This window comes from Rousettus aegyptiacus, unplaced genomic scaffold (genome assembly GCF_014176215.1).
Source record: "Rousettus aegyptiacus isolate mRouAeg1 unplaced genomic scaffold, mRouAeg1.p scaffold_m13_p_4, whole genome shotgun sequence".
Lineage (NCBI taxonomy): Eukaryota > Metazoa > Chordata > Mammalia > Chiroptera > Pteropodidae > Rousettus > Rousettus aegyptiacus.
The window spans coordinates 55,944,995-55,972,335 of record NW_023416307.1 but is presented as its reverse complement, the minus strand read 5'-3'; the positions used below and the strand labels follow the sequence as shown (position 1 = coordinate 55,972,335).

Here is a 27,341-nt window from a genome sequence, read left to right as displayed (position 1 = left end):
AAACATACTCCTTAGGGCTCAGAAGCTACCAGACTTCTCTAGGAAAACTACTTCAGAGAATCCGAGAAGCCCAGATGAAGGCATGATTGTATAATGGTCTTCACATCAGAAAACCTGAGCTGAAGCCTGAGTCTGCCACTTATTTGCTGTGGGACTTCTGGCAAGCCCCCACCTGTTTAGAACCTCCACTTCCTCATCTACCCGACTTGTCTCAAGAGTCAACAGGATAAATAAAGTGTGTGTAAAAACATTGCAAACCATAAAGTGCTATACATATGAGTGGTGGTGTGAGAAAAAAAAAATCCACAAAAACTTTTAAGGAGCAGTCTTTGTGCTAAGTATTTGTTATGTTCGAATAGACTGCACCCATATAATCCTTAGCAATTATGGTAAGCATATCTACAATACTCGAAAAGCTTGACCTCTTTGTAGCAATTGATAATGAAAACTATACAGGGTAGGAATTGGGACAAAGCTCAGGTCCTTCGGGAGCAAACTCTCCTCCCCAGAATGACGAGAGCAGGATGAAGCGATGAACGGGCAGGCAGCCACATGCCACTGGATTTCAAGTCCCAGTGCAGATAAAGTGGCACAGTGGGGAAATAAAGGTCATAAAATATTATCTTCCACCTCAAGAAGTTTCGTGACGAGTCATTTAAGTGACTTGTACATTATCTTGGCTGAAAGAATCATCTGAAGAATAGTAACAGGCATAGGACAATGATTACTAACATTTTTTAAAGTGCAGGATGCCTTGCTAATAGCTGGAAATACACAGGGAGTTTCCACATGGTTGTAACTATATGTAGTTTCCACTGAATAAGAAACTGAGGTTTCAAATATGGATCCTCAAAGTCCTTGCACACATTATTCTCTTCCTTTATCTTCCCCAACCATGACCAGAGACCCACAGCCTCCAAATTGGGGATCCGTGGCATAGGCTGTTAGCAATTATATATAATTATAATTTAAAAAATTAAACAGAATGCTAAAAAGATTTTGCAGAAAAGAGAAGTGCAAGCATGGGTGGTGGCAGGGAAGGATACAAATTCCATCACTCTTTCTGTGCTAGATAGAGAAAAAGCCTTTGTCCTGAGTTAAACCAGGCTAGCCCTACGTAAACCTGTTATGTCTATAAAATGTATTCTCCTTTTAAATTCTCTTTCCCCACTTGGGTGGTGACTGCAGTTTTTATTGGGAGCCCCAAACCCTCCCTCCCTCCGTCTCCCTGTTTGCGAAGGATATTATTTTCACGTTTGGGGCTGGCACTCATTCAAGTTAAAGTTTAACAATTAAGATGTCATTTAATAAGGAATGACTGAGAGACCCTGGGGCAATTGTGTATTACTCGCTTAAGAACATCCACACTATATTATTTGTCAATTCACCTATGCAACAAAATACTATTCTTTCTGTTCTGACTCATACCAGTCTTATTGCCTTCCTTAGATTATCCTCCCATGTTCCTGCCCCCTCCCCAGGAAGCTCAGCAGTGTTGTGGCATCTCCCCCAAATCACTGCCACTACTCGTCTGTTCTACGGCTCCACCTTCCTCCCAAATAAAAATGCTTTCCAAACTCTCCGCTCCACCCCTACCTGTCCTATAACCAACCAGGTGTGTCCCTCAGGCCAACTCTACTGCATCCATTATTTATCCTGAGAAAGGAGCAGGCATAGGAGGATGAAGGGAACATAACATCTCGTGGTCCAGGAAACTAGAAGCAGAGGCACCTGCCACAGGCCTCGAACTGGTTATTATACGAGGGCATTGTACACAGGAAGAAAGGGAAGAGCGGAACAGAAGGATAAAGAAGAGAGGCACTGGGAGGGTTTGGTCTCATTTGTTTTTAAGCTGTTTAGGATTATGGACACATCTGTAAACCTCGTACAACAATGAAAAACAAGATTGAGCACCTAAAGCTTTTCATATTTTACTGTAGAGGTATTTTTGATGTATTATTAGTTAATATGTAATTAGTAAAGTGCTAATTCATATACTACATGTACAAAATCATTTTACAAAAATTCTTAAAAAACTAGTAGATAATGTGTGCTTTCTCCTGGGCTCATACTAGAAGGTGTGTTCGGGCAGGTGACGCCACCTGCACAGTAGTAGCAGCAGCAGCCAGCACAACACTGTCCTCCCGCCACGTGGCTCTTCGTCCCCAAATTCACTGCATCTTGGTTCTTCACCCTTTTCCTCTCTTCGGCTTCCTTCTTCTCACCTGGGACCCATCTCTTCACAGATGACCATGCAAAATACATTGAGTAACAGAAACACATCTTCGTACCTTTATCTCTCTGATGAGAACAATTCTGGATCTCTGGGTCATTCAGCGACCTTATTTCCTGTGGCCTTTTTTTTATCCCACAATGTATTACTTCAAACTTAAATAAATATCCTTCAATTAGAGTTCCCAAGAAGCCTGCATCATATCTTTTGATTAGTGCTTTTACATTTAGTCCTTCAAGTACCTGTTTTACAACATTTTAACCCTCATGATCAAAACAACAAAGAAAGCTATTTTGTTACAAGTATTTTCCATTCCATCTCTCCAGGAGCTCCGCCAAGAAAATACAAAAAGGAAAAATTCAGCTAGATAATTAGCCACAACCAGTTCTTAATGTGTGCTACTAGGGGAAGTCTCTAGGCCAAAATTATTGGAATCTAATATTCAGTTTTTCCAAACATCACCAGATGATCCAGGGTCATGGGGCAGACCAAAAATCCACTGTGATGTTGATATATAAAGGATTGTAATCCACAGAGACTAACTTATAAATACAACTGTTTAACCCATCCGTTCTCCAGACTCTTGACACCTGATGTAAGAGCTTCATCCTGAAGATAAAAAGAAAAAAAGTAAATGGTAAGACACGAATGTAACATACATTTTTATAGCTTTTTGCCTTGCCACAAAATTTGGCAAAAGTATCTTGGTAAATTATTATACCTATTGGGTTTCCTATTGCAAAACGTTTATTTTCCCCATCTAAGGTAACGGACACCAGTGAGAGCCAAATGTTCATGCGTCAGACCCATTAAGACCCTGGGGACCAATGATGAAAAGAGTCACTGCATGCAGGGAGCCCCCAGTCTACAAGACAGAAGGACGTTTAGGTAACACTGATATGTTGTGTTACGTGTCATCCACTGCTAACAGGTCCTTGGATAAGCTTCAAGGGATCTATGAATACTCCACTGTTGTTGGGAAATTCTGTGTCTGTAGGCAGGGAGGATACGTAGCTCTTGTAACCGACTCAATGTTAGATCACATGTAGAGGAGGATAAATCAAGAAACGTCTGCTTTAATAAAGGAGTCTGGAGAGAGGTCTTAAAGAAGGAAAATTTGAGTGAGGCTTAAAAGAGAAGAAATTCACTAAGTGAAGAAGGTAAGGGAAAGGACACACAGGAAGAGAGACCACTCTGGGCTAGATGCATAGACATGCAAAACAGCAGAATGCTGTTTGGTCTCTAGGAGCTTAGCAGTGAAAAGCAATCCATTTCAGTCACAGCAACAAAGTGGATGCAGGTCAGAAGCATAACGTTGAGCTAAATAAACGTCAGAGGAAAATAATACAGTATGAACTCATTTATACAAAACTGAGAAACATGCAAACTAAATAATCTTTTGTACAGGGATACACATATGGGAAAACAAGAAAACTGAGAAATAGTTCAAATCATTATATCACAATTACCACAAAGATCAGGAAATAGTTACCTCTTGATATGGAGGACAGACATGGAATTAGGGAGGACCACACAGGTAACAGGCATAAATTGGGTGGGGGGCATCACCGTGCTGATGGTATCAAGAATATTCGGATTTTTTTATTTCTGCACCCCCTGGCAGCAGAAACAGTTTAGCAACACGGCCAGGCCCAAACGCTCAGTGCCTGCCCCGCACCTTCCCCCGGAGGCGAGGGCCTCCAGAGAGTAGGCCTGTTGCGCCAACTCAATGATTCACTTCAGCCACGCAAAGAAACAGAGTAGATTCTACTTTGTTTTTTTTGGACAACTTTTTGAAAAATACTACAGCTGTGTTGTGTTTGTGAAGTAAACAAATGTTTGTTTCTGTATCTCGGCAACACGCTCATCCACCTGGCACCCGCACCATGGGCAGCACAGCACTGAGCCCACGGCCATGACTACAGGCTCTTGGCTTGCTGGCCAACGGGGCTTGTGAACACCACGGCTCCACTTCAGGGCTTACCCAACTTTGGAAAATGACACCAGCAATACTGGCACATGTCAACTGGACTGAGTCTGAGAGGAAGAGTAAAGTGAAAGCCATTTTGTTCCCAACTTTTAAATATATCCATGTATTTTTTTTTTTTTGCCATTAAAACAATAAAATATAAATGGGGGGAAAAGAATATTCAAATTTTTCATATAATTTGTAAGTATTCCTTTGTTTCTAATCAATAATTATTTATTTTATTTAGAGAGAAAAATGCATGCCTATGGACAGAAACTAGAAAGACACAGAAAACAGAAATAGCTGTTTTGTTAAAGTGGTAAATTCTAACAAAAAGGGCTAAAAGCCTTTTAATGTTGTTTTTTGAATATAGACTCTAATTTTTGCCCTGTATATTGGGCAAAAATCCATTAATATTGTTTTAAAATGCAGACTCTAACAAAAGGGGTAAAAGACCTTTAATGCTATTTGTAAATTTAGGGGAAAAATCAGAACAAATAAATGTAGATTGTTCAGTTACAGCCCCATTAAAGAACTGGCTTATCTGTCAAGATTCCTTGGTGAAAGGACTTATTCCTAGGGCGATTCCTAGGGAAATCTGAATATTGGCTGGATATTCCATATTAAGAAAGTTGTTATTTTAGGTATAGCGGTTCTTCTTTAAAGGCTTCTTATATTTTAAGGGTATATATGGAAGTATTTACCCACGAAATGCTGTGATATCTGTGAGGTCTTTCTAAATGATCCAGTGGAGGAAGAGAAAAAAGTAAGAGAAAAAAGAGGGGTCGTGAATTGATAACTGTAAAGGCCGGGTATCAGGTACGTGAAGGTGTAATACGCCATTCCCCTTACTTCCCTCCAACTTTGTAAATTGCCTTAATACAAAGCTTTGAACAAAATAAACTGGCTCATCTGATCAGATTCGGTAGAGGTCTTAGTGACAGAAGAGACTACGCAGGCAACTGCCAGGCACGTGAAGCAAGGACTCACCGTTCTATATTCACCTCATTGCCCCGGTCTCTAGTGTGGAAGATCATTGTATATTTACCCACTTCAGGCATGGGTCGGATTATTTTCATTCTATGAAGCTCAACCCTGGAAAAGTAACAGAGGAATTTAAAAATGATGGGCCTCAGGTAGTAAGTCCATTAAAAAAATCACATTTAACATTTACTTTTGGGGTACAAAGATGTATCAATTTACAGTTTGTCATTTTCCAAAAACAATTGAGAAAGTACATATTTTAAAACATCATGATGAATAGCAGGCAGAATCAAGTCTCTTAGAATCCTTAATTTATTTCGTGTTTCCTTTTTTCAACAAAGAAAGTAATGATCATTTAAGGTCACAAGCTTTAAAGTCCATGAACCTAGGTTCAAATCTAGACTTTGTTATTTACACCTCTGGTAAGTCAGTTCACTGTTTCAGGTCTTGGTTTCCCATCTTTAAATTCCAATGGTGTTATAGAGTTGATCAGAAGAGCTCAAATGAAATAATCCACATGGAATATGATTTGCAGGATGTACTGTAATATGTAAGTCCAAAGAAGGGTGGTACCTGCTATGCAGGTGAGTACATGAATATTTAGTAAATCTTCACCAACTTTTATGTTCAAATCGTTTGGTTTATCCATAGCGTTAGTCAAGAACCATTCTGGAGGCCATGATGATCTTAACAAATGATCAGATCATTGATCACTGGAGCCAAGGAGCACAGGAAAAGGACGGTGACAATTATATGGTCAGTGCAAAATTCTACTAAGCATCCTATCTGGGCAGTGAAATGGATTTTGGGAGGATGATGGATATTTTACCTCTAGCCTTTGCTACTCCTGCAATGAAATCTAGCAGACACCTTCTGTCCACTTCATAAGCCACAGCCACACAGGCTGATGATGGGCTGGGCCATGAAGAGGTGTTGCCTGTCACTTATGGCCCTTCCTATGGAGCCTTTGGTCAGGGAAATTCATTCCTGCCAGAAATATCCCAGAGACTCTCGTCCTAGACATGGGAACAAGACCAGCAGGTGGCCCTGGCTTCTTTATGCCAAAGGAAAATTTTCGGGCAGTCACACAACTATTAGTTCAGAACCCCAGCCGAGAAAGCTCCTTTCTGACAGACAACAGCAGGAGGAAAGGGGGGCTACTGATAGCCAGAAAGACCTTGCTATATAAGTCTGAGGCTCCAGGCTCTTGAATAATTACTTATTTCTGGGAGACAGGAATGACCAGAACTTTCTGGCCATAAAACCCAAGTGCAGGGGAGAGAGCTGAGATATGAGGCCATATCCCCTTTGAATCCCTTAGAGCAGAAAGTAGTCCAAGATAATCCGAGGGTAATGCCAGCAGGATGGAGAGTCCAGCCCAGAAGTCAGGCCAGCAGCTGCTCCCATAGAGTGTGGGGCTGGCTGGTGCATAAGAGGAGACATCTTTATCTGCTTCAGGGTGTACAGCTCCTCACAGGCTGTTGGCACTCCCTGCTCTAAGCATTGGAAACTGTGCCAGGATCCTCTGGCATCTGAGAGAAAGCACAGGTTTATAACAGGCCCTCTGGCCACTTTCCTCAAACTACAGACACTCTGAAGTTTAGGACTTTCTACTCACTGGTGAGGTCCTCCTCAGTAAATAATACCTACTGACAAGTCCGCAGAAACCTCCATCACCCCTTCTGGACCCCAAACACTCATGAGCCAGGGACAGGCCACCCTCTATCATTTCTAAACTGACAGTGGCAAAGAGCATTCTGGGCGATCCTGCCCTCCCTCTGCCCCCTGCCACCCTTTAAGCCCAAATCTGTGGCCTCACGGCCTGCTGGACTGGCATCTACAGAAAATGTGAAACGAAGGTTTCCAACACCACCACCGATAGCAGAGCCCCTTGAAGGGGACCTGTGTCTGTTGTTCACCTGAGTCTGAGGTCATCGTCTTCGCCTCCCCATCCCCAGTAGTTGTTAGAGAATCCATTCACCTTGAAAAACTGCTGTCTGCTTAGGGCAGTAACACCCCCAAAATATCCGCTATAACGTAGCCTGGAACAGGAGAGAGGGGAAAAAAAGTGAGAACATGTACACAAAGCATTTTTCCTCTCCACGGACACTTGAGAACTCTCCGATTCAGGACTGGCATTCGAGGTACACCTTGAGGGCCATGTACTTCACTCATTCACTCCTGCTTGGCATCCACCTCCTAACGTTCCTTATCTTCCTGGTCTGGCCTTCTTCCCCTGTCTAGACAAGTGCTCACTAAGCAAGGTGCCACTCACCTGTTATTGTTAACATTTGTGTGTAGATGTCTACAGAGGTACCTGTAAATGTGCACCATGACATCAGAGCTGGATGACATCTCAGGTGTCAATCCAATGAATACTGTGGCTACCAAGGGCACGGAGTTAAGGATTCTGAGGCTGCAACCAGGTTCGGCATGAATAAGTGTCCCAGAGAATATACTGTCTTCTTTTACTTTTACTTTTTTCAGAGGAGGCACAGTAAAGAGCAGGAGAAAGCTCCTGCATGCAAATCTCCACGTACGCACATGCCAATACCCATCTCAGAGTCCGTTTCCTGAACAACCCAATGCACCTGAACAACCCTGGGGTTTCTGGCTTGGGCGACTAGGTAGATGATAATGTCTTTCACAAAAATCGGGTATGTAGAACAGTAATTAGATCTTGAGATGAAGATGGTAAATTATACATTGGATAAACTAAATTTGAGATTACCCTCAGGGCTTTTGCCAGTGGTCAAAACAACATGGAGTCCAAACTCAAAAGAATAACTACAGATATGGCTTTGGAAAGAAGCTGTCAAGAGGTGGTGCTTGAGAGGCACAGGAGAAGGAGAAATGCACTACCCAAGGACAATGTAGTAGGCGGGAAGAAAAGAGGACAAAAGGTGGATCTGTGAGGGACACCACCTAGAAAAAGGAGAAAGAGATCGGGAGAGACGAGACGGCCCCTCCCAGTCACATAAGATTCTTATGATTACTGGTGGACCAATTAGCTAATCTGAAAAATAAAGATATACGTGAAGATACCTGTAACAATTCAGAAATGCAAATGAAGACAGCTTAATAACTTGCATGTTACTAAATAAAAGGCTGTCAATACATGGAGGTTTCTAACTTCAGTCCGAAGTGTTCCAGGACCGATTAAATATTTCTGTTTGCCCAGAGAAGAAGAAAAACCAAAAGGACAGATCGATAAACACACAGACACTTGCCATCTAACAGGTGGAGTCTCAATAGCTAATTTGTAGTCCTGCTGTTCATTTCTATGTTCTGAGTACAGACAGGGAGGCCTTGTTTAACCTATAATGGAAACAGATTTACTTATCTACTCCCAACCTAAAATTCTGACAAATGGTATTATTATAACCTAAAACAAGCCAAAAGAAAGTGCTCAGAAGGCAGCTATTACTATCCAAGAAGACATCAACTACAGTGGTTTGCTGCCGTGGTTATCAGACTCTGATTGGAAAGGGATTCTTAATAATTACCTGAAGACCAGTGGCTTCGTCAGGATAAAGCAGAACCATTGCCCCAGCACCGCTGGGTGGTCACTAGGAGAGAACCAGCATCGATGAGCTGGTAGTGATCTATTAAGTATCCACTATCCACCATGAGCAAGACAGCAGGCTAACCACTAATCCCTGGGCCCTGCCCTCAAAGTTTATAGTCTAATGAGAGAAGTTAGCATTGCTAGGGTTCTGAGGACAGAAATGCCACACCTCGGAGGGTTCAGATAAGTAGAAAAATGGGGGAACCCTTGGTGGCCAGAACTCCAGGGGAAACATAAAGAGAGAGAAAAGAACAGGCTGTCTGAGGAGCACAGGGAGGCCCGCTTAGCTGCAGTGAGAGGTGCAGAAGGAGACCAGTCACAAAGGTTAAAGAACTCTATTTCTCAGTGGCCTCTTGGATGGCAAGTCTATATGTTTACTGATGTTTGCTTTTGGTTTTTCTTCTTATGCAGAAAAGCACAAATGTTTAATTGGCCCTGAAACAGTTATATTTTTAAAGGGCTGTAAGATGGGTAAAACATAGTCATAAAATAACAGTAGAGTCCTTGTAGAAAGCTGGCAGGTACCAAAAATTCTTGGCAGTAAAGTTTGCCACAGACTGGTCCAAAGTTTTACCAGTGACCATGCTCAGTGGGGTCAATAGATTTATTTCTGGTTTCAACAGAGTCTGAGACAGTTGGGGCAAGTCACTTTAACCTCTTCTCTCTGCATGTGTGTAAACTGATAACATTTCTTGCACTTCTCATACTCATGGGGCTATTGTAATAAATAATGAATAAAGTACGTGTGACTTTAAATTCTGTCGTTCAGTGACACACAGTTACCAGCAGGGAGCAGACACTTAGCTGCCAGGAACTGCAGCTGCCAACAACTAGAGGGATTCTGCCTATAGTAGCAAAGGTAAAAAGAGGGGGGTAAAGGTTGGGGGCCAGGATGAGGGCAACTCCTACCTAACTTACACATGACTTCCCCTGGCCACGGTTTACATGACACATGTAATAAAGTAGAAAAATATATATGAAAAAAAAATGACAAATCTGGACCATAAGAAACGTAAATCAGAATAGGTTAAAATAGGAAATATATTAGAACTTTAATGTGCAAATAAGATTCCTTTCAGCTTCAAAAAGAAGGCCATGCATTTGGCTCACACCTTCTTGCATCCAGATGAAAAGAGGACACGTATCCAATCACCTGACTCATATTAAGAAAACCTGTCAGTTACTCAAGGAAAACAAAAGCTTTCTGATAGCCAGTCATAAATGAAATGTTTGGCCATTGACAATAGCAAGTTAAAACAGCAAGATTAAAAGAGCAAGATTGATACAGGGGCTGGTTTTAGTATATGTGCTGACGAAGCAAGCACCAGGGGCTGGTTTTAGAGTGAGTAGCCTCTGGTGATATCAACGATTGTGACATAGAAGTTTTATTCAAAATCAATTCCCAGCAGGAATGCCCAAGAACTCAATTTCTTGTGCTCCAGCTTAATACAAAAATAAAATCTAGAATTTAAACAAAAGGCCTGTCTGTCCTTAAAATAATCCTGTGTATCTGAATTTAAAAAAAAAAAAAAAATCCCTGTATGATTTGTCATTTCTAATCTCAGATGTTTAGAGAAAGCTGTGCAATGGGAAGTTACCATCTACATCAAGGGTCCACAAGCACAGGTATCCTGTGCTGTAGATACACAGTAAGTGAACAAAACACCGAGGTGGCCAGCCACGACATGCTGCTTTCTTCAATGCAGAGGAGGTTCAAAGAAACCAGAAAGCAAAACCTCCAGGTAATGAGATTCAGATCCAAAGATCAAGTTCCTAAAAGGGAAAAGTCCTGTGATTCTCTTCCGGAACCTTCCCCTGCTCTCTGGCCCACCGTCCCTGCCTTCATTCATGCACATCGCATCTTTCCCCTCAGCTTCTTCCCTGCTTCCCTTCCTGCCTTGTTTCCAAGTGCTTATAGCTGAATTTGTAGAAATTCAAAATTGATGCAACCCCACTGTAGAAGCTGTCTCACCGCACCAGCACCCAACAGGCGGCACTCCTTGAGGGCAGGCACCCGGCCTTATTCCAGTTGGTCTCATGGTCACCAGCTCAGTAAACACCACCGAACAGACATCAGTACATGGGAATGACAGGGCTTGGGGGAAGCTGTTAAGTACACAGATGTAAGTGAATATAGTTTCATTTGTAGAGAACTTTCTCGGTCGCTATTTCCCCCTAGTTGTTCTTAAGTGGAAACTGGTATAAAAATAAGGTGAAATAAGGTTGAAAAGCAGAGTTGCCTGTCCTGGGGGGCACAAGAGATGGGAGATGAAGACAGAATGGTGGTACCTAGCACTTCACACAGTGACTTTGCAAGAAAGGAACCTGTCCTGGGAGTTCTGGCTCCTGAGCAGACTACTCAGTGGACAAGTTCTCCCCATTTTCCCTCAAAACTCTGGAAAGAGGCCACAGTCTGGAAACAGACGTCACAGACCTACAACAGAGGCCCAAAAGCTCACCTAAGAGGTGTGTTCTTGTTGTCCCCTAGAGGGGGAAGTCAAGGACAGACAGGCAAGTTACTTTAGTGCTATACAGTAGGGGGCGGCTTGCAAAAGTTCCACTATATAGGTGCTACAGGTGAGGCCGGCCATGATTTGCAACACCTGGATTATTTTTCCTCTCCTGTTCTCTCCCTTTTGTCTTTCTGCTCTTCTGCCAACGCTGTTGTAGGGTTTTTTCCTGATAAGGAAAAACCTAAATACTCTAATTCTTGTTTTGAACTTTAAGTGATATGCCATGTACCATTTTTCCTATTTCTCATTTTCCTCAGGCACGCTAGACATTACATCTCAAACAGCCTTGCGGACAGAACAAGCTTCTCCACCTAAGCAAGCCATGAACAGAGCCATCTTACCTGTACCCGGTGCTGTTCCTGCCAACAACCAGATGCTTGGGCTGATCCTCACACCTGTAAAGGTTCAAGTCATTCTCTGGCACCAGGTCCACATCGTGGAATATGAAGCAGTCCCAATTTTCATCCTTGAGAGCTTCTAGATAGCCCACATTCAAGAGTTTGGCTCGATTAAACTTTTTACTTCCAGCCTATAGATATGAAAATTAAATGCTGAAAAACTCCTGAGGCAATGTTTCATACTGCCCAGTTCAGTTCAGATGCAGGAGCAGGGATTACTCCTGCTACACACAACTATACTTGTGACATGAAGATCTGACAAAGTACATGCAATACTTAAAAGTACATGCATCACTTTAAAACATACCTTGAAATGGTGAGTTGTTGTTAAATGGGTATAGAGTCTCAGTTTTGCAAGATGAAAAAGTTATAGAGATCATTTGCATAATATTGTGAATATACTTAACACTACTGAACTGTACACTTAAAAATGGTTAAGGTGGTAAACTTTATGTCATGCACACTTTGTCACAATTTTCAAAAGCCTATAGTTTTAAAATAACTCAAAAAAAAAAGTTTAAACATACCTTTATTTATTCCATGTAAAACTAAAAAACCTTTCTTACATACTAGTCATACCAATAAATATCACTGCTTCACTGTTCAACTCTTACTCAGCTCATCCCAACCTTACCCTATGCAACAAATTACACTGAGCTTCCAAGAGATATGGCTTACCAGAAAGAATTGAGAATTCTTGACCTATAAACAGAGGTTATTGCTAATATTTCTAAGTAAGCTACTTAAAAGTCTCTTGGAATTACTGTAAGAGAATTCTGTTTTAACACTTAATGGTGGAAGCTAATCCTCTCGGTGGCCTTACAGAAGGGATTTATCACTAGGTGAAAATAAGAACACAATTTGACCAGTAATTAGACCAGAACAACACTATGAAAAAGATTTTCATTCAGTATTAATTTTTTCATGGCTGTATAGATCAAATTTCTTCAGAATAAATTCCAGTTTGATAAACAATTTATCATAACAAAAGTACAAGCAGTTCACAAAAGTTACCACAGTGCTTTTCTGAAAAGAATAACACAAAACAGACATATTTTTTGATTATGTAAAAATATTATACATTGGGAGTGGCTGTCCTGAGTAAGAACTCAGAATGACTAACAATGTGAAAAACAAAAATAATTATAAAACAATATAATAGTAAAATTTTGTCTCAAATACTAAAGAAAAAAAGGCATAGATGTTTATATATGCACAGTGATTTTCAAAAGCTCCAGTTTATTATAAAGTATACACTGTAGAGCTGCATCCTCTAATTTGTCAAAAGTTTTCCTAAAACAAATATTTATCACTAAGATGATCAATAGTAAGCATGTAATTAATTACTTTTGCATTTTTAGCATTTGTAAGGATTCGAGGGGGATTATTTGGATGGCCCAGGACACTTTTGAAAAGCTAGACATGGATATTTAAGTTGACGCCTTATTTTTCTAATCAATAAACATTAATACCAAATAAAGGCATCTTTAATCACCCATTCCACTTAGAAGTAAACTCTTCAAAAGCAGCCTACACTTACATTTACTGTGTTCCTACTGGAAGCCAAATATGTAAATCGAGAAAGTAAAAACTAAACATGTTTTACATGACAAACAGTAGCAAAGTTAAAGGCACAATGGTGGAAATGGTCATAGAACCCCATGGTTATTAACTAACACACAGTAGTCTGTCAGATCCTGTATCTAGACCCCCAATGAACAGCCACGCTCAGTAAAACAAAACAATTCCAAGATATCATTGTATGGTATAGAGCGAGAATGCGGATTGAAACAGAAAGTAAATCTCAGGGAAAAGTCATAGGGCAGTCCTTAGCTAACATGGAAGGGCGAACGGCAAAACAGTCTTCCTCCAGAAGTTCATTTATGAGGCAGTAAAAATTCCCAGTCTCATTACTCCACATCCTGGGACAAGAATTTCCTTTACTCCGTTCAAGGATAAACAAAGAGACCGCTCCTTTGACAATAGTTTGATGCTCCTTTGAACCAAGAGAGACAAATGGCCAAGTTCCTCAGAGAGAGGAGAATCTGGAGGCAGAGACCAGGTCTGCCCCAACACTCACCTGGTGGATAATGTAGATGCCATACTCTAGCTGCTGCCTCTGTAAGAAGGGATGAAGGTGTTCTAGCAGGTACATCAGGTGTTTCTCTCTGTTCCGGTGTGGAATGAGGATGGCAACTCGCTGTAAAGCCTTACACTCCTCAGGGTGATACCGGCCTTTGTGCACTCTGGGATTTTCTGCCTGCACTTCTTCCAGAGTAAGATCTGGTTTGAAAATGAGCTTGTCCTGACCTCCTACAATTAAAACAGGACAGGAAACAACAGTAGCTATCTCATCAAGTGTTGATTGGCTTACATGAGCTAGTGTATGTAAAGCACTTAGAACATTGCCTGGTACCCAGGGAACACTGTATGAGTGTTAGCTTTTATTATTACTATTCTAAATCTTCATTTGTTCATGAACTACAACCACAGAATCATGTGATTCAGGTTGTTGGGAAATATAAGTGCATTCCCATGTAGGTGGATAACCAAGTCTGGCCCTGTGATTCATCCATAAGAATGCATTGCATTCTATCCCAATGACCCTGGTGAAGAACAGAGATCAGGGCTAGACTAACTTCGAATGTGCCCTACCCGCTTTTCCTTCTCAAAATCCCAAAGGAGGGTGAAATCTCTTAAAAATCAAGAGCATTCCATGGAATCAAGCTCAGTCCTTTCTAGAGCTCTTAGGAGGTCTCCTAGCTCCCTGGGGGTAAAATGGCAGAATGAAGTAGAAACTAGACCACTCCCTAAGCCAGCAGTAACAAAAATGAGCAATGGTGCCAGGATTCTCCCATTGTGTCACAGTAGCAGACATCCCCAATGCAGCATTTAATCAGCGAGTCTGAATGCAGCCTCACTGGATGAGACATCCATGGTAACCAACCTCGTGCAAGGCTTTCAAGATCAGGCTATAGCCAGTGACCTTCCTCTTTGATCTGAATTAACAGAGAACACTGCCCAGGAAGAGGTGGCGACATTCTGATTAGGGAACTGAACCACGCTTTTTTAGCCCATTTCTCAATTAGAAAAAAAAAAAAGTGCAGCTCACTGCCAGTATTAATTTTACATAAACATAGCCTTTGAGGCTCAAACAAATCTGACTGGTTTTCAATGTGAAAATAAAATATAATAACTGTTCTTAGAGTTACTTCTAAACAGAATTTGTCTCTACTCCTAATCTAACAGAAGTGTATACATAAATCAAATTCATTAAATGAATCTTTGGTTGACAGCTGTTCAAGGAGATGTTAACATCATACGTAGGCTATGTTTTCTAGGATTTGACATTTTCAGTGATCAAGATTTACTATTTTGTAAATAGAAATAGCACTATTAAAAACAGAATGTTATAAATAGAATATCATTTGTTTCCAAAGACTACAGATATACTAGAGCAATGCGAAAATAATAATAAAAGTGAAATACTTCATGGTAAACTTTGGGGGTAAGGTTAGGGCTGTAATCTGCGAGTTATCTCAGGATAAATACTATAACCACAAGCGTCATCGGCGAGTATTCTTGGGGCAAATGGGAAATGGGTTAAAACTCCATATACACTGATCAGTCTGTAAAATCTCAAGACGGTTTGCAAGGTGTGCTATCCTCTTCTGAGCAAAGCAGTCGCAGGCTCTTCCTACATATAAGTCACGGTGCCTTGTTCTATGTGACCATCACCTATCTGGCATGGCTGCTGAGATCAGACTCTAGTGTCCATGAAGTTGTTAAAAGACTCTGCCCAAAAGTACCAAGGACAAATAACTGCTTCCAGCCACTAAGAGAGAATAAATGGCCTATAAGAAAGAGCCTTTCCTGAAGGGTCTGCAAGCAAGACATACAGTCAGCAAGACAGCAATGCCCTAAAAACAAACAGTAAGAATAGGAATTATAGAAAAGGCAAGCTACTAGAGCTGGTGCCAGGCCAGTGTTGCTGGGAGCTGATGATGCGGCTGCTGAGATTGTTTCCTGCAAAGCCTGTTAATAAACACCATCATCTGAGTTAATCTGACCTGTCTCTGTTCTTGGCCCCTGAAAGAGTTCCATGCAATGGGGTCTGATATAAATTAATCCTCTTGCTCACCTTCTCTTTGTCATAACTTTTATGGGCACTAACCTTCTAGTACTTGCTTCCACCTACTCTACAAAGTCTCCCTACCACTCGCACGACATCCTCTCAAGTTTTATTCCTCCTCCGATCACCAATGGTCCATCTTAATTCATCACTACTATGTGACCCTTTTAATCCAGGTACTTGATCAGTATCACATCACTGCCCATCTATTTTTTTTCCTGCCCATCTATTTTTATGAATGCATTTATTACTTAAATATGTTGTGAGGATTTTGAACAAGGGGGATAACAGTCAGATTTGCATTTTAGTAACTCATTTTCCTAGCTCAATTTGTGTAATTCATGAGCAGAACAATTTCCCTCACATGATGAGAAATAATATCTTGGCTTTTCTGTGACTGAGTAAAGAGAAACAGCATGCCAATATGAACACAGTGCAAGACCGTGATTCAATTAGGAAAGTGAGTCTGCAGGTTTTTCCTAAACTAAAATCAAGAAGCCTCTGAAGAACCCAAGCTGCCCACAGAGAGCTAATTTAGTGTATGCTGAGAGCTACCTCTATAAAACCAGCGAGGGCCACTGGACTTTGCAGGGCTGGAAAAGCTCACCCTGCCTTCATCCCACCTGCACGCTTTGCCTGTGGAAGAAAGGCAAACATAATAACAACACGCCGTGGTCGGTGCAACAATAGAAATATAGGCAGGCACACAGGGAGCATAAGATTAACTCTGGGACTGTCCCAGAAACCTTTCTGGGAAAGAGGTAATCCAAGCTGGATTTTTTATGAATAACAGGAATCTACCAGGCAGACATGAGAAAAGGCATTCCGGAAAGAGGGAACAATAGAAGACTCAGAGGAATGTCTGGAGAACTATAAGCACTTCGATGTTCTGGAGAACCAGAGATTTGATAGAACATTTGTGGGTTGTATATAATATCACAGGGGAATTTTTCCTCTCTAATTAACATGTTCACTAAAATTAATTTGCCATTAATTTAAATAGAAAGGCAAGACACCAAAGGAGACTCAAAACAGACAACATATTTAAGAAATTAACACTAACGACAACACTGAAGAATATACTCAGTCCTGTCTCTTGACTCCATTCTTTTGGCCAAGGGGATGCCGACAGATGTGACACCAAACAGAGGTTTGACGTGCTTGCATTTCTCCACGTGTGCACTGAAGGTGCCAGAAGAGCGTGACCAGGCTAGTCCATTGGTCCCAGGAGAAGGATGACAGACAGACAAGTGGAACAGGGCCACTAGCCTACATCAACTGACCCTGAGCTCATCCAGCAGACTTGTACGCTAAATAATGCCTGTTGATGTATGCTGCTGAGATTTTTGTGGCTGGATAATAAAATTGGATGTGTTCATATAATAAAACTCTACATCAGCAATATGGATAGAGCTCACAGACATAATGCTGAACAACAGAAGCCAGACACAAAAGAGTACAGAGGGTATGTTTCCAATTATGTAAAGTTCAAAAACAGGACAAATCTATGGGATGGGATTAGAGTCTTGAAGTAAGAGTGGTGACTCAAAGCAGCATAGAAACTTCTGGGGTTCTAGAAAGATTCCATTTCTTAATTTACATACTGGTTACACAGGTATGTTCATTCTGTGAAACTTAACCGAGCTGTACACTTCTGATTTTTGTACTTTTCTGTAATATATATCTAATAAAAAGTTTACACAGCACTTGTAAAAAAGAAAAAATGTATACTTACTGAGGTATGGAGATGTAGAAGGGCAGTTGTCAAGGTCTGCTTTTTTCACAGATGCTTCATTAGTCAGAATTTCTTTCTTTCCCAAAACAATGGCCTTGTTGAAACTAGCAATGAAATCTTTTGCTTTAGGAATCTCTTGAATAGCACCCACAAAATAGTTACTGGTGGCCCACCCAACCACTGTCAGGCATAAGGTAAAAAGCAATAGTAATCGAAATTTGTAGGAAAGGTAAAAAGTCATGTGGAAGCCCATGTCTTTTGATGTGAGCAATATGTATCACTCTGCCTCACTGTAAGCAGGAGGCTTCAAGTTCAACGTTTCCAATTTGAGGGCAAACTTGATGACAACTGAAGATGCAATGCCTGCTTTGGCTCAGTAGTTCTGCTCCAACGATCTCTAGAAGGCAATCACAAAGACACGTTTCAAATGGAAATCCTATCCTAAAATGATTCACGTCAGCACAAACTGAAAACCTGTCTCCAGTGGATCTTGACTAACAGTAATGGGAGTTTTCCAACTAGGGTTTAGAGACCAGACAATCAGAAATTTTAGAGGTATAAGGCTCCAAGCATCTGTACATCACAGGAGTTCTCTCTGGATGACCATCCAGGCTGCCTGGGTGAGAAAAGCCATGTCCAGATGTTGTGCAGAAGAAGGCAAAGAAAAGACTGTAAATATCTCCTCAGTTCCAAGCTGGGCATAGCCTAAAATACACCCTTAATAGTTCTCTTCCTTAGTTGCTCATTCCTGGCATAGCCTTAAGAAATCTTGTTACAAAGAGTACTTTGATCCAAAAAGAAAATAAGAGAAAAGACAAAAGCTCTTCTATGTGAGAGCTTTAAAAAAAAAAAAAAAAAAATGTTCCTCAACGACAGGGAATGAAAAACCAAGGATTTTTCAGCTATAAATACTATATTCACAATGAGCCACCGGCATGGGGCATGTCTCAGCAGATCAGGGGAGAGGGCAAGAAACACAAGAGAAAGTCAACTCAGGAGGTCTTACAGGAAGCCTTAAGAATAACAGGCAGAACTATAGCACAGTGTTTAAGGTAGGGTTTTGATTCAAACAGAAACTACTGCTCCCACCACATATCGGCCATGAAACCTCAAACCACTTAACTGAGGCTTGGTCTCTTTATCTATAAAATAGGGATAAACACAGTACTTACCAGAGAGGTTACTGTGGGACTGGATGACCTAATGTATTGATACATCACGTGTTAGCCCACCTCCTGATACACAGTAAGCATCATTTGGTGGTGACCATCAATATTGATATTGTTATATTACTTTACTTTAGCAATGCCCTGCACATCCTCCCTGTGTTCCCAAAATCACATCTCTCCCTAAATTCTAAATGTGCTATCAGAAGAGCACAAAAATGTTAAAGCTGGAGCACTGATCATCTCTGTAACCAAACACACCCTCAATTAAATGGATAGAATGGAGAGCACAATATTTTCTATGCCAAGTGATAACAGGAAAACACGATTAAGTCTTAAGTAATAAAAAGAAAACCGGAAAATAAAGTCTAAATGGGCGTATGATTACCCCTAAAACTATAAAAATAAGAAAACTCTAGAAATACAGCTACAAGCTAACTATAACTGCAACAAGAATATGAGATTAGCCAGAGGTATATCTTTTCTTTTTCTGAGATTTTGTGTGGTATACTCCTGTCCTTTCAGAATGAAAACAAAGTTGCTCTTGTTTTTAAAATGCAATGTGGAAATGTGGTAATTTACTGTGAAAAACAAAAACAAAAAACAATCTTAGCAACTCTCAAGACAGCCTCATATTTACTGAAGGGTGGTCTTCCAAAAATTTAGCTCTAGGTTAGTCTTGAAAGAAAATAAGAAAGTATTTCTCTCTAGACACAATGTTATAAATGAAACTTAGGAAACCAGGAAAGAGGATTTGACCCAGGAAGCAATTAAACAGTATGGCCTATATTTAGTCTTATGAAGGTATCAAAAGAAATTGATGCTGAAGGCAGCAATAACAGTTAATAAGAAAAGTGATTTATTTGTGCATTTACTCTGTGCCATGCACTGGGTTAAATCCCTTGTGGTACCTTATTTAATCCTGATCTCATCCTTGTGAGGTAAGAATCATGTCTTCTCATTTTACAGAGGAGAAAATGAAGGTTTAGAGAAATTAAATAACTTGCCCAAGACCACACAACTAGTAAGTGTGGAGCTGAGGTCTGAGGCCATGCAGTCAGCTCCAAAGCCTAGGCTGTCACATCCTTCATGTGGACATTTCAATCTCTTATCTCTCCCCTTGGTGCCTGGGTGCACCCAACACAAACTCTTCAAATACATAATTCTCTTTGGCAGCCTTCTTCCCTCTCTCCCATATCCTCCCGTATCTTTCCTTGGACTGTTTGTTCAAATGGCTTCCTGGAGGTCTGCTCTCTTCCCTTGAGGTAAGAGTTAAGTCTGCAGGATCCTGGGGCCATCAGACAGCCTCTAGAGGACTTATTTGCAGGAAGCTTAAATGCGAGGATTGGTAATAATTTTTTATAAAAATCTCAAGATTCTTGGAAAATTTAAACTGGGAACATCGTTTTTCTAAGAGCTGCCTGTAGAGGGATAGTCAGTCCCCTGACAGGGAGACTCACCTGCCTGAAAAGACTTCTGATCAAAAAAGTACTGCAGCATTGACGCAGAAAGGACCACAAAGCACGGGCATCCCGCCTTCTCATTTTACAGAGGGAAGAGGTGGTGGTTTAGAGAGATTTAAAAACCTACCCAAGAAGCAGTGAGTTGGGAATAATCAGACTAATCCTGCTGAACCACAGCCCAAGGAACTGGTCCAAGAGAAGAAATTTATGATAAAAGCAAGGAGCTATTCCTAATGATTACTTAATAATGAGCTCTTCATTGATAACCCTGCTTATTAAGACTATGTGGATCCAGTTAAAAATAATCCTTTCCCACTTTTTCTAGCCTTGTGGCTAGATAAAAGCAAGGACCTAGCATGAAGGAAACTCAGGTATGAGTGAACCTCTCAGGTGTGAGGGGTCTGTAACACCTGCCCAATTGTCTTTATAACAGAGATCTCCTTCCTGGCCTGCCTATCAGGTAAGTGACTGAAGGCAACCCCTCTAGGCAAGCTTTTATTTTGTTTTGTTTTCCCCAGCTAGAAAACAGTAAGAAAACAAAACAAAATAAAAGCTTATCTTACAACAATGACCTGAGAATTTAATGAGATTATATACCAAACATACCTAGTCCATTCCCAGGAACATACTGTTTATTGACGTAATGATTAACCAATATGATTCATGCTCAAAAAAAAATTTTTTTTTATGCTCAGATTTTATCAGAATGCTAACCAAGATAATGTTATCTCTGGAATTAATCACATATTGAAATACAGATGATTTTTATTTTCTATTTCTCTGTAATTTCCTCTTTTTCTTTCAATGAGTACATATTACTTTTATAATGAAAAAAAATCATAATGATTTTTTAAAGAAAGCTCTTTTTAGGCCAGGTAACTGCTGGCTGATGTTTGGGACAATGTCATCAGATTGGATCTATAATAACATTTGAAAAATTGAGAGACCCTGAAATCCCTCTGAAAAAAAATTTCTTTTTCAATGAAGGCTATCATATGACGGGAATCATAGCTATAAAAACTATAGGTAACATGAAAGAAGTTATTTTAGGGCAGGACACACCATCCTTTTCTTTTCTAGAAGTCTGCCCTAGAGTTAGTTCAAAAAGATGGTGTTTTCATAATTTTGTTTTTCCTCCTCTCCATTCAACCAGTCTCTTCTGAGCACCTGCTATTTTCAGGCACAGTACTGGGCACCAAGGGAATACAAAGGAAAATGAGGTGTAGTTCTCGCACTGAGTTTATTTCGATCCTTTCTTAGATTTTAATGTCTGTGATTTGTTTTCTAATAGGTCAGCCCCACCCAAAACAGGGATAGATGAAATAAAATTGCCAAAAAATGGAGAAGTATCGAAGCTAAGTGATAGGTACATGAGGGTTCATTTTCTTTTTCTCTCTACTTCTGTGTATGTTTGAAATTTCCCATAATAAGAAAAGAAAAAAATCTAGTAAGGAAGCTATAACAAGATAAATCAGCATAAATGCTAAGTATCATTCTTGAAGAAGCTCTACACATACACATTTTTACACCACCATGGGGGGTAGGCACCAGGTGCTGCTCCGTAAATATTTACAAAGCACTTATCCACCAGCAAGAAAGGACATGGTCTTCTCAGCAGCCAAGAATGCCAAAATCAGTATTCTGATGTTTCTAAATCCATCTGGTAATCCTGAAGACACAGGACATCTCAGAGTGGACATGATGTGGCCCCAGGCACAAGCTCCCACTCCCCTGAGCCAGCAACAGCAGAAAGGCTGATAATTTGCTACTCCTTTTACTCCTGCAGAGTTCCTGAGGGCTGACCATTCGCATATGTTGTCCTACCTTCCTTGGATTTCTGGTATCCATTTGCCCAATTATAGCTCCTTTACCTGGCTTCTGAGTGATCATTAATCAGAGCCTAAAGAAGCAATGGTTTCCTGGGATTTTTTTTTTTTTCCCAGGGGGGAAGGAGGATAGAAATTATGACAGCCTTTTACATGTACAAGTTATTTAAAATCAAAGAATGAGCTCCTAATGGCCCAAACTAGAAGCATGTGAAGAAGAAAATGATAGTGTGGATGAAAAAAGGGTGTTATAAGAAATCAAAAATTCCTACCTGGGCGGGTAGGTCATGGTGGATAGTAACACTACAGGCCTATAACTTGTTTAGAGAAAGGTTATTAAGCAAGCCCTGTCCATTGTTCTTGTGCATCTAGGTTAACACGCCTTTGAAATGCCAGAAGTAATACCCCCTCTAACAACCCTCAAAAGATAAAATAATCTTAACTATCCAATAATCCAATCCCTGCCTCACTTTCTACCACCTTTATGAAATCTTTCTTACATTCCCTCTTTAACTTCGAATGCATAAAAGAAACTGCAAAACTTATTCTCCAAAGCATTTGAGATCCTGCTTCCTGGTAACTGTCAGTTTGGCTCAAATAAATTCTTATAAAAATTCTTTACACATTTGAACATTTCTTATGTTGACAATGGCATTGTACTGTAACCTACAGAATAAAATGAATTATCTATGAGTCCATACTGATATAGATGATCAAACAAATACATGGGAAAGAAAGGGTAGCTCTTTTCCTACAGAAAATTTCCAATGAATATGGAAACAGGAAATGAAAAAATCACCACTAGACAGACAACACTCTAATTGTTGCAGACAAGATCCACCAATAAGTGCTAACATTAGTGGGTGAAAATTTGAGGATAAACAATTTGTAGAGTCTCAAAGTATTTCCCCCACGATAATTATTAGCTATAAAGGGGAAAAAAGTAACTTTATAGTGGAGAACCTAGCAAGTATCACCTTAACCAAGTGATAAGATCCATCAACCTCATGAGTGATAATATTACACTCTAATCAGAACTCTTCTACAAAACAATATCATTCTACAAAATAGTTGGTGCTTTTCCAAGGGGTCAGAATAATGAAAACAAGGGAAAAAAAAAAAACTGAGGAGCTATCTCAGACTGGAGGAGACTAAGGAGAAATAACTAAATGCAGTTAAATGTAGGATACTGGATAGAATATGGAAACGGAAAAAAATCCTTAGCAGGAAAATTGATGAAATTCAAATAAAGTCTGTAATTATATTGATAAATGAACCATGGTTATGTTAGGGGCTAATATTAGGGGAAAGAGTGAATTTTTTCTCTGTGTCATTTTTGCAACTTTTGTCGAAGTCTAAAATTAATTAAAAATTAAAAGTTAAAATAAAAAAAGTTGGAGACTGAGTATAACTAAATATATAGCAGTAAAATTAACTTAATTCTCAAAGACAACCCCTGATTTTTCTATTCCTAATACCTCAAACTGACCTGACACATAGCAGGTGCTTAATTTAGTAAATAATAAATGACTTTCTAGGATATGTTAGTTAAAATACATAAGGATGCACCATAATCCCAGGCTATGATAGAAACAGATAAGACAGGGAAAAAAACAAGGAAAAGCAAAGATTAATAAGGGAAAATATTAACTAGGTGTAAAATTCCATTTGGGGAAGGTTTTAAAAAATAAAAAAGGCTCACCTCCACACTAACTCCCTTCTATTTACTCTTCTAAGGGTAGACAGCCCCATCTTTAACAAATGGCACTTTCTTTTGGTCAGGCCCACCACATTCTGCTCCTCTGCCATTGAGTACTCCAAAGCAGTGCTCCTCTTGCCTAATTCCTGAAGGAGTTACTGCTCCCCTTCCTCCCTGAACCCACAGAGCACCCTGAAGCAAGGTCTCCACCCTTGGGCAGGAGCTGTTGGATGGTCTTGCATCACTCATTTTACAGCAAGAGTTGTCATTAAACGGTCAGGAAACATAAAATAAATTTAACTAGCAAAGGACTGAAATTGTTTTATACAGTATATGTTAAGCAGCATAACAGAATTCATAAGAATTTCTGATGGGGGATTTTAATGGAGGTTCAATGTATACTTATGTGTCATTTCCAGCTATCCCAGAGAATCCTGCAGTGGGATGAGTTCCCTTTCGGTAGCCATTTCGGGACACACCAATGAGAAAGTCTGAGGTCTAAGGTAATGGAAAATACAAGGGTTCAGAAATCATGAGGAGCTGAGTTCAAATCCTGTTTACAGATGCATGAATGGCTTTGGGCAAGTGACCTAAATTTCTGAGTCTATACTGCCATTTGTTTGGTTCCAAGAATGCTTATATCTAATACAGAAAAGAATCTGTTCAAACTGCAGAAACCTGGGTCCTACTCAAGAGATAATGGTTCTAAGGGGCTGGGCCTCGGACTCAGGAAAATGAATTTTTAACAAGCTCACCAGGTGATTCTTATACCCATTAAAGTTTGAGAACCACTGAAATAAGAGAATGGACCTGGAATGCAATAGATCCTTCAGAAATGTTAATTTTCCTTCTGGTGAGGAAAAGCTGTAAAAGGATACATGAAAAATGAGATTTTAAAAATGCATTTGAATAGTTTTTGACTCCATCATTTAGAAATTTATTCTAAGGAAATAATGAGAGAGGCAGGCCACATTATTCAACCAATGTTACTAAAATAACCAAAAACTGAAAAGAATCAAAGTGTTAACAATAGGGAGCTGATTTAATTAATTACAGTAGTTCCATCTAATGGAACATACGCTTTTGTTAAAAGTGTTTAAAAAACTTAACTACATGGGACGGTACTCATAAGAACTAAGTGAAAAAAAACACAGAATATGAAAACGTACATAGTATGCAATCCCAATTATGCTATATATGTGGGGTGTGCATGTCTTTTATATATAAAAAGCCAGAATCACTGGATTGTTTCTTAATTATAAAATTAAGGAAATTTTGTTTCTTCTGTGTCTTCTAATTTTTCTAAAATGGGTTATGATCAGAAACAATGTTATTTTTTCAGGTAAAATGATTACATAATTTTCCTTTAAAATATATTAAAATTTAGAGATGACACAATAGACAGGGATTATAACTTTTAGTTACATAAATTTGGCAGCAATTCATTCTTATTACCCTCAATGAAATCTGTTCTAAAGAGGTCTCAACAAACCCAAATCTCAAAGAAAAACCTCACAGGCTATCAATAATTACCAATGCCAGAGACTCCTATGGTCTTTGTTTAAAATTACTATTCCTAAACTTCGCCCATAGAGATTTTTATTTTTATTTTTATTCTTATTTCAAAACGCAGGGAATCCATATTTTCAACACAAACCCAGGTAGCTTTGGAGTACTCATTGATGCCTTTAAAAAGAGAAAAGAAAACCACCATGATTTGCCTTGGACATTCTCATTTTAAATAAAAGATCTTCAAAAAGATGGTTAGTTCTCAAATCACTTGCATGCATCTCTGGGAAAAGCACACATTATTATTATCTCAATTTAATGTAAACATCATTTATTCTATAAAATATAAAATATATAACGGAGCTAGTTTTATTTCTCCCAAGATTATGTAGTCAAACAGTTCAATATTTCTCTTTAATGAATGCGTTTAATCTGATCAAAGCATGGATCATGAAAGTTTTTACAATTTCATGGAGTTTAAAGGCCAATTGTGCTCTAGAAGATAAATTCCAAAAAGATAAACTATGGTCCAATCAAGCATTATCTCCTCCCCCTCAGAGACACATTCCAGCACTCCTGCCCAGCCCAGGTACCTAAAATAGCCCTCCATCTTTCTTTTCAGCCCAATTTCTTATCCTGGACCCTGAATCCTATTCATCCCTATTCAAGATTGCTTGACCTTCTTGCGTTTTCAGTGTATTATTTTCTTTTTTAAAAAAAACTTAAAATTAAAAATTAAATAACAACAAAACTCCTCAACCCGCAAATTACAATCTTCTTCCTCTTCCTTTTCATTACCAAACGGCTGGAAAGGTCTACCTGTGCCCTGACCACCTATCTGCACATCCTCATCCTTCACCCACTCTTGAACACTTTGCAACCCGGTGCACACCCACCCTTTTAATAACTGCTCTCCTATGGCTACCAACCCAACGGCCTTTTCTCAGTCCCAATCCTCCTAGCTTTTTCTATTTTTTTTTTTTCTTTTCAAATGTAGTTTTATCCCCTGTCTAATAGAAAACGAAACATCAACACTGGATGGACGCAGAAAGCCCGACTAAGGGCAGGTGTCACTGAAGAACTTTAAAATCCAGGCGACTTCACAACTCCTCCTCCCCTGCAGGCCCCCCAGGCTAGGATCGGCTGTCAATTTCCTGGTCGAAACCCTGGGGAATGAGGCTCCAAGGGGAAAGAAAGAGGCTTTTTCACGTTGATGCTCCCGCTAGGAAAAGGTGCTGGAGGGCAACCCCACAATCGTGTCGCCAAGCTGAAGGGTACAGGGTGAGGGGACCCCCTGAACCTCTCCCTACCTGTCAGTATCTCGTCTGGCTCCCCGCCAGCAACAGAGGGAATGTCGCAGTGCCTCTCGCCGGCCTCGGCCTCGCCGCTCAGGCTGAGACAGGACAGCCCACTGCGTCCGGGCCGCGGCGGCCCCACTCGCGCCCAGCCCCAGCCCGCCGGACCGACCCTGGCCCGCCGCCCGGCGATGCCCACGCGGCGCCCGCCACCACCCCACGCATGGAATTGCGCCTCCCCGGCGCCGGCGGAGCAAAGGCCCGGCGTACTCACCCCAGATGCGGCCGTGGAGAGCACCACCGGAGAAAGGGGAGATGAGAGAAGCGGCCGTGGAGACCGCCTCCCCCCGCCCCCCCAACCGGGAGCTGGCTCCAGAATGTCTGCTCCGCCCCCGACCCGCCCCAACAGTCGTTTCGGCCTTGCGTTGGAGGCCCGGCGGTCAGTTTCTCCGCCAGCCTGCCGCTTCATCACCAGCCAGATCCAGCCCACCTGGGCGATGGAGGGAGCATGAGGAGGGTAAAGGAGCCGAGGGCAGCCTGTCCTTTAAGTGATCTTAAAGCCTTGAGCCGACACTGCGCTAGATGTTCACAAAGCATTGGGGAGATGAGCCAAACCTGAGCTCCCGCGTCAAGCCCAGAATGCGGAAGAGCACTGAAGAGTTCCAAGTGGTCCTGCTCCTCGCAGAAACAATAGAAACCAGCTCTGAAGGAGACATCCTTCATTTAGTCCCATAGGAGTCAAGCAAATACAAGTTCGCAATTTTTAAAACATTCACCAAGCACAGGAGGCCAGGTTCAGAGCCCCCAAAAGGACATAAGATATTAAAATTGTCCAACACAAAATACAGAAA

The 27,341-nt window shown here is 40.6% G+C and overlaps 1 protein-coding gene across 3 annotated transcripts; it reads right to left on the bottom strand.

The window, feature by feature from the left end:
- Positions 1–1,906: 1,906 nt before the first annotated feature.
- On the bottom strand, positions 1,907–26,875 carry B4GALT4 (beta-1,4-galactosyltransferase 4). 3 transcript variants are annotated; one of them, XM_016140130.2, is made up of 7 exons: positions 26,765–26,875; positions 17,533–17,929; positions 13,746–13,978; positions 11,609–11,796; positions 7,106–7,228; positions 5,193–5,297; positions 1,907–2,842 (listed from the first exon to the last, which is right to left on the bottom strand). In XM_016140130.2, exons 2-7 carry the CDS (start codon positions 17,783–17,785, stop codon positions 2,710–2,712), a joined length of 1,035 nt encoding a protein of 344 aa, XP_015995616.1. In that variant the 5' UTR covers positions 17,786–17,929; positions 26,765–26,875; the 3' UTR covers positions 1,907–2,709. The 3 variants fall into 3 exon arrangements, with proteins under 3 accessions (XP_015995616.1, XP_036075258.1, XP_036075259.1); XM_036219365.1 differs by lacking the exon at positions 26,765–26,875 and adding an exon at positions 26,506–26,526; XM_036219366.1 differs by lacking the exon at positions 1,907–2,842 and having other exon boundaries at positions 7,168–7,228.
- Positions 26,876–27,341: the final 466 nt, after the last annotated feature.

Coding starts and splice junctions, on each gene's coding strand:
- B4GALT4 (XM_016140130.2), bottom strand. CDS start 17,785: ATGGGCTTCCACATGACTTTTTACCTTTCCTACAAATTTCGATTACTA. Junction 13,979..17,532: donor TTCTACATCTCCATACCTCA/GTAAGTATACAT, acceptor TTTTAATTGTAG/GAGGTCAGGACAAGCTCATT. Junction 2,843..5,192: donor AATGAGGTGAATATAGAACG/GTGAGTCCTTGC, acceptor TTTTATCTTCAG/GATGAAGCTCTTACATCAGG.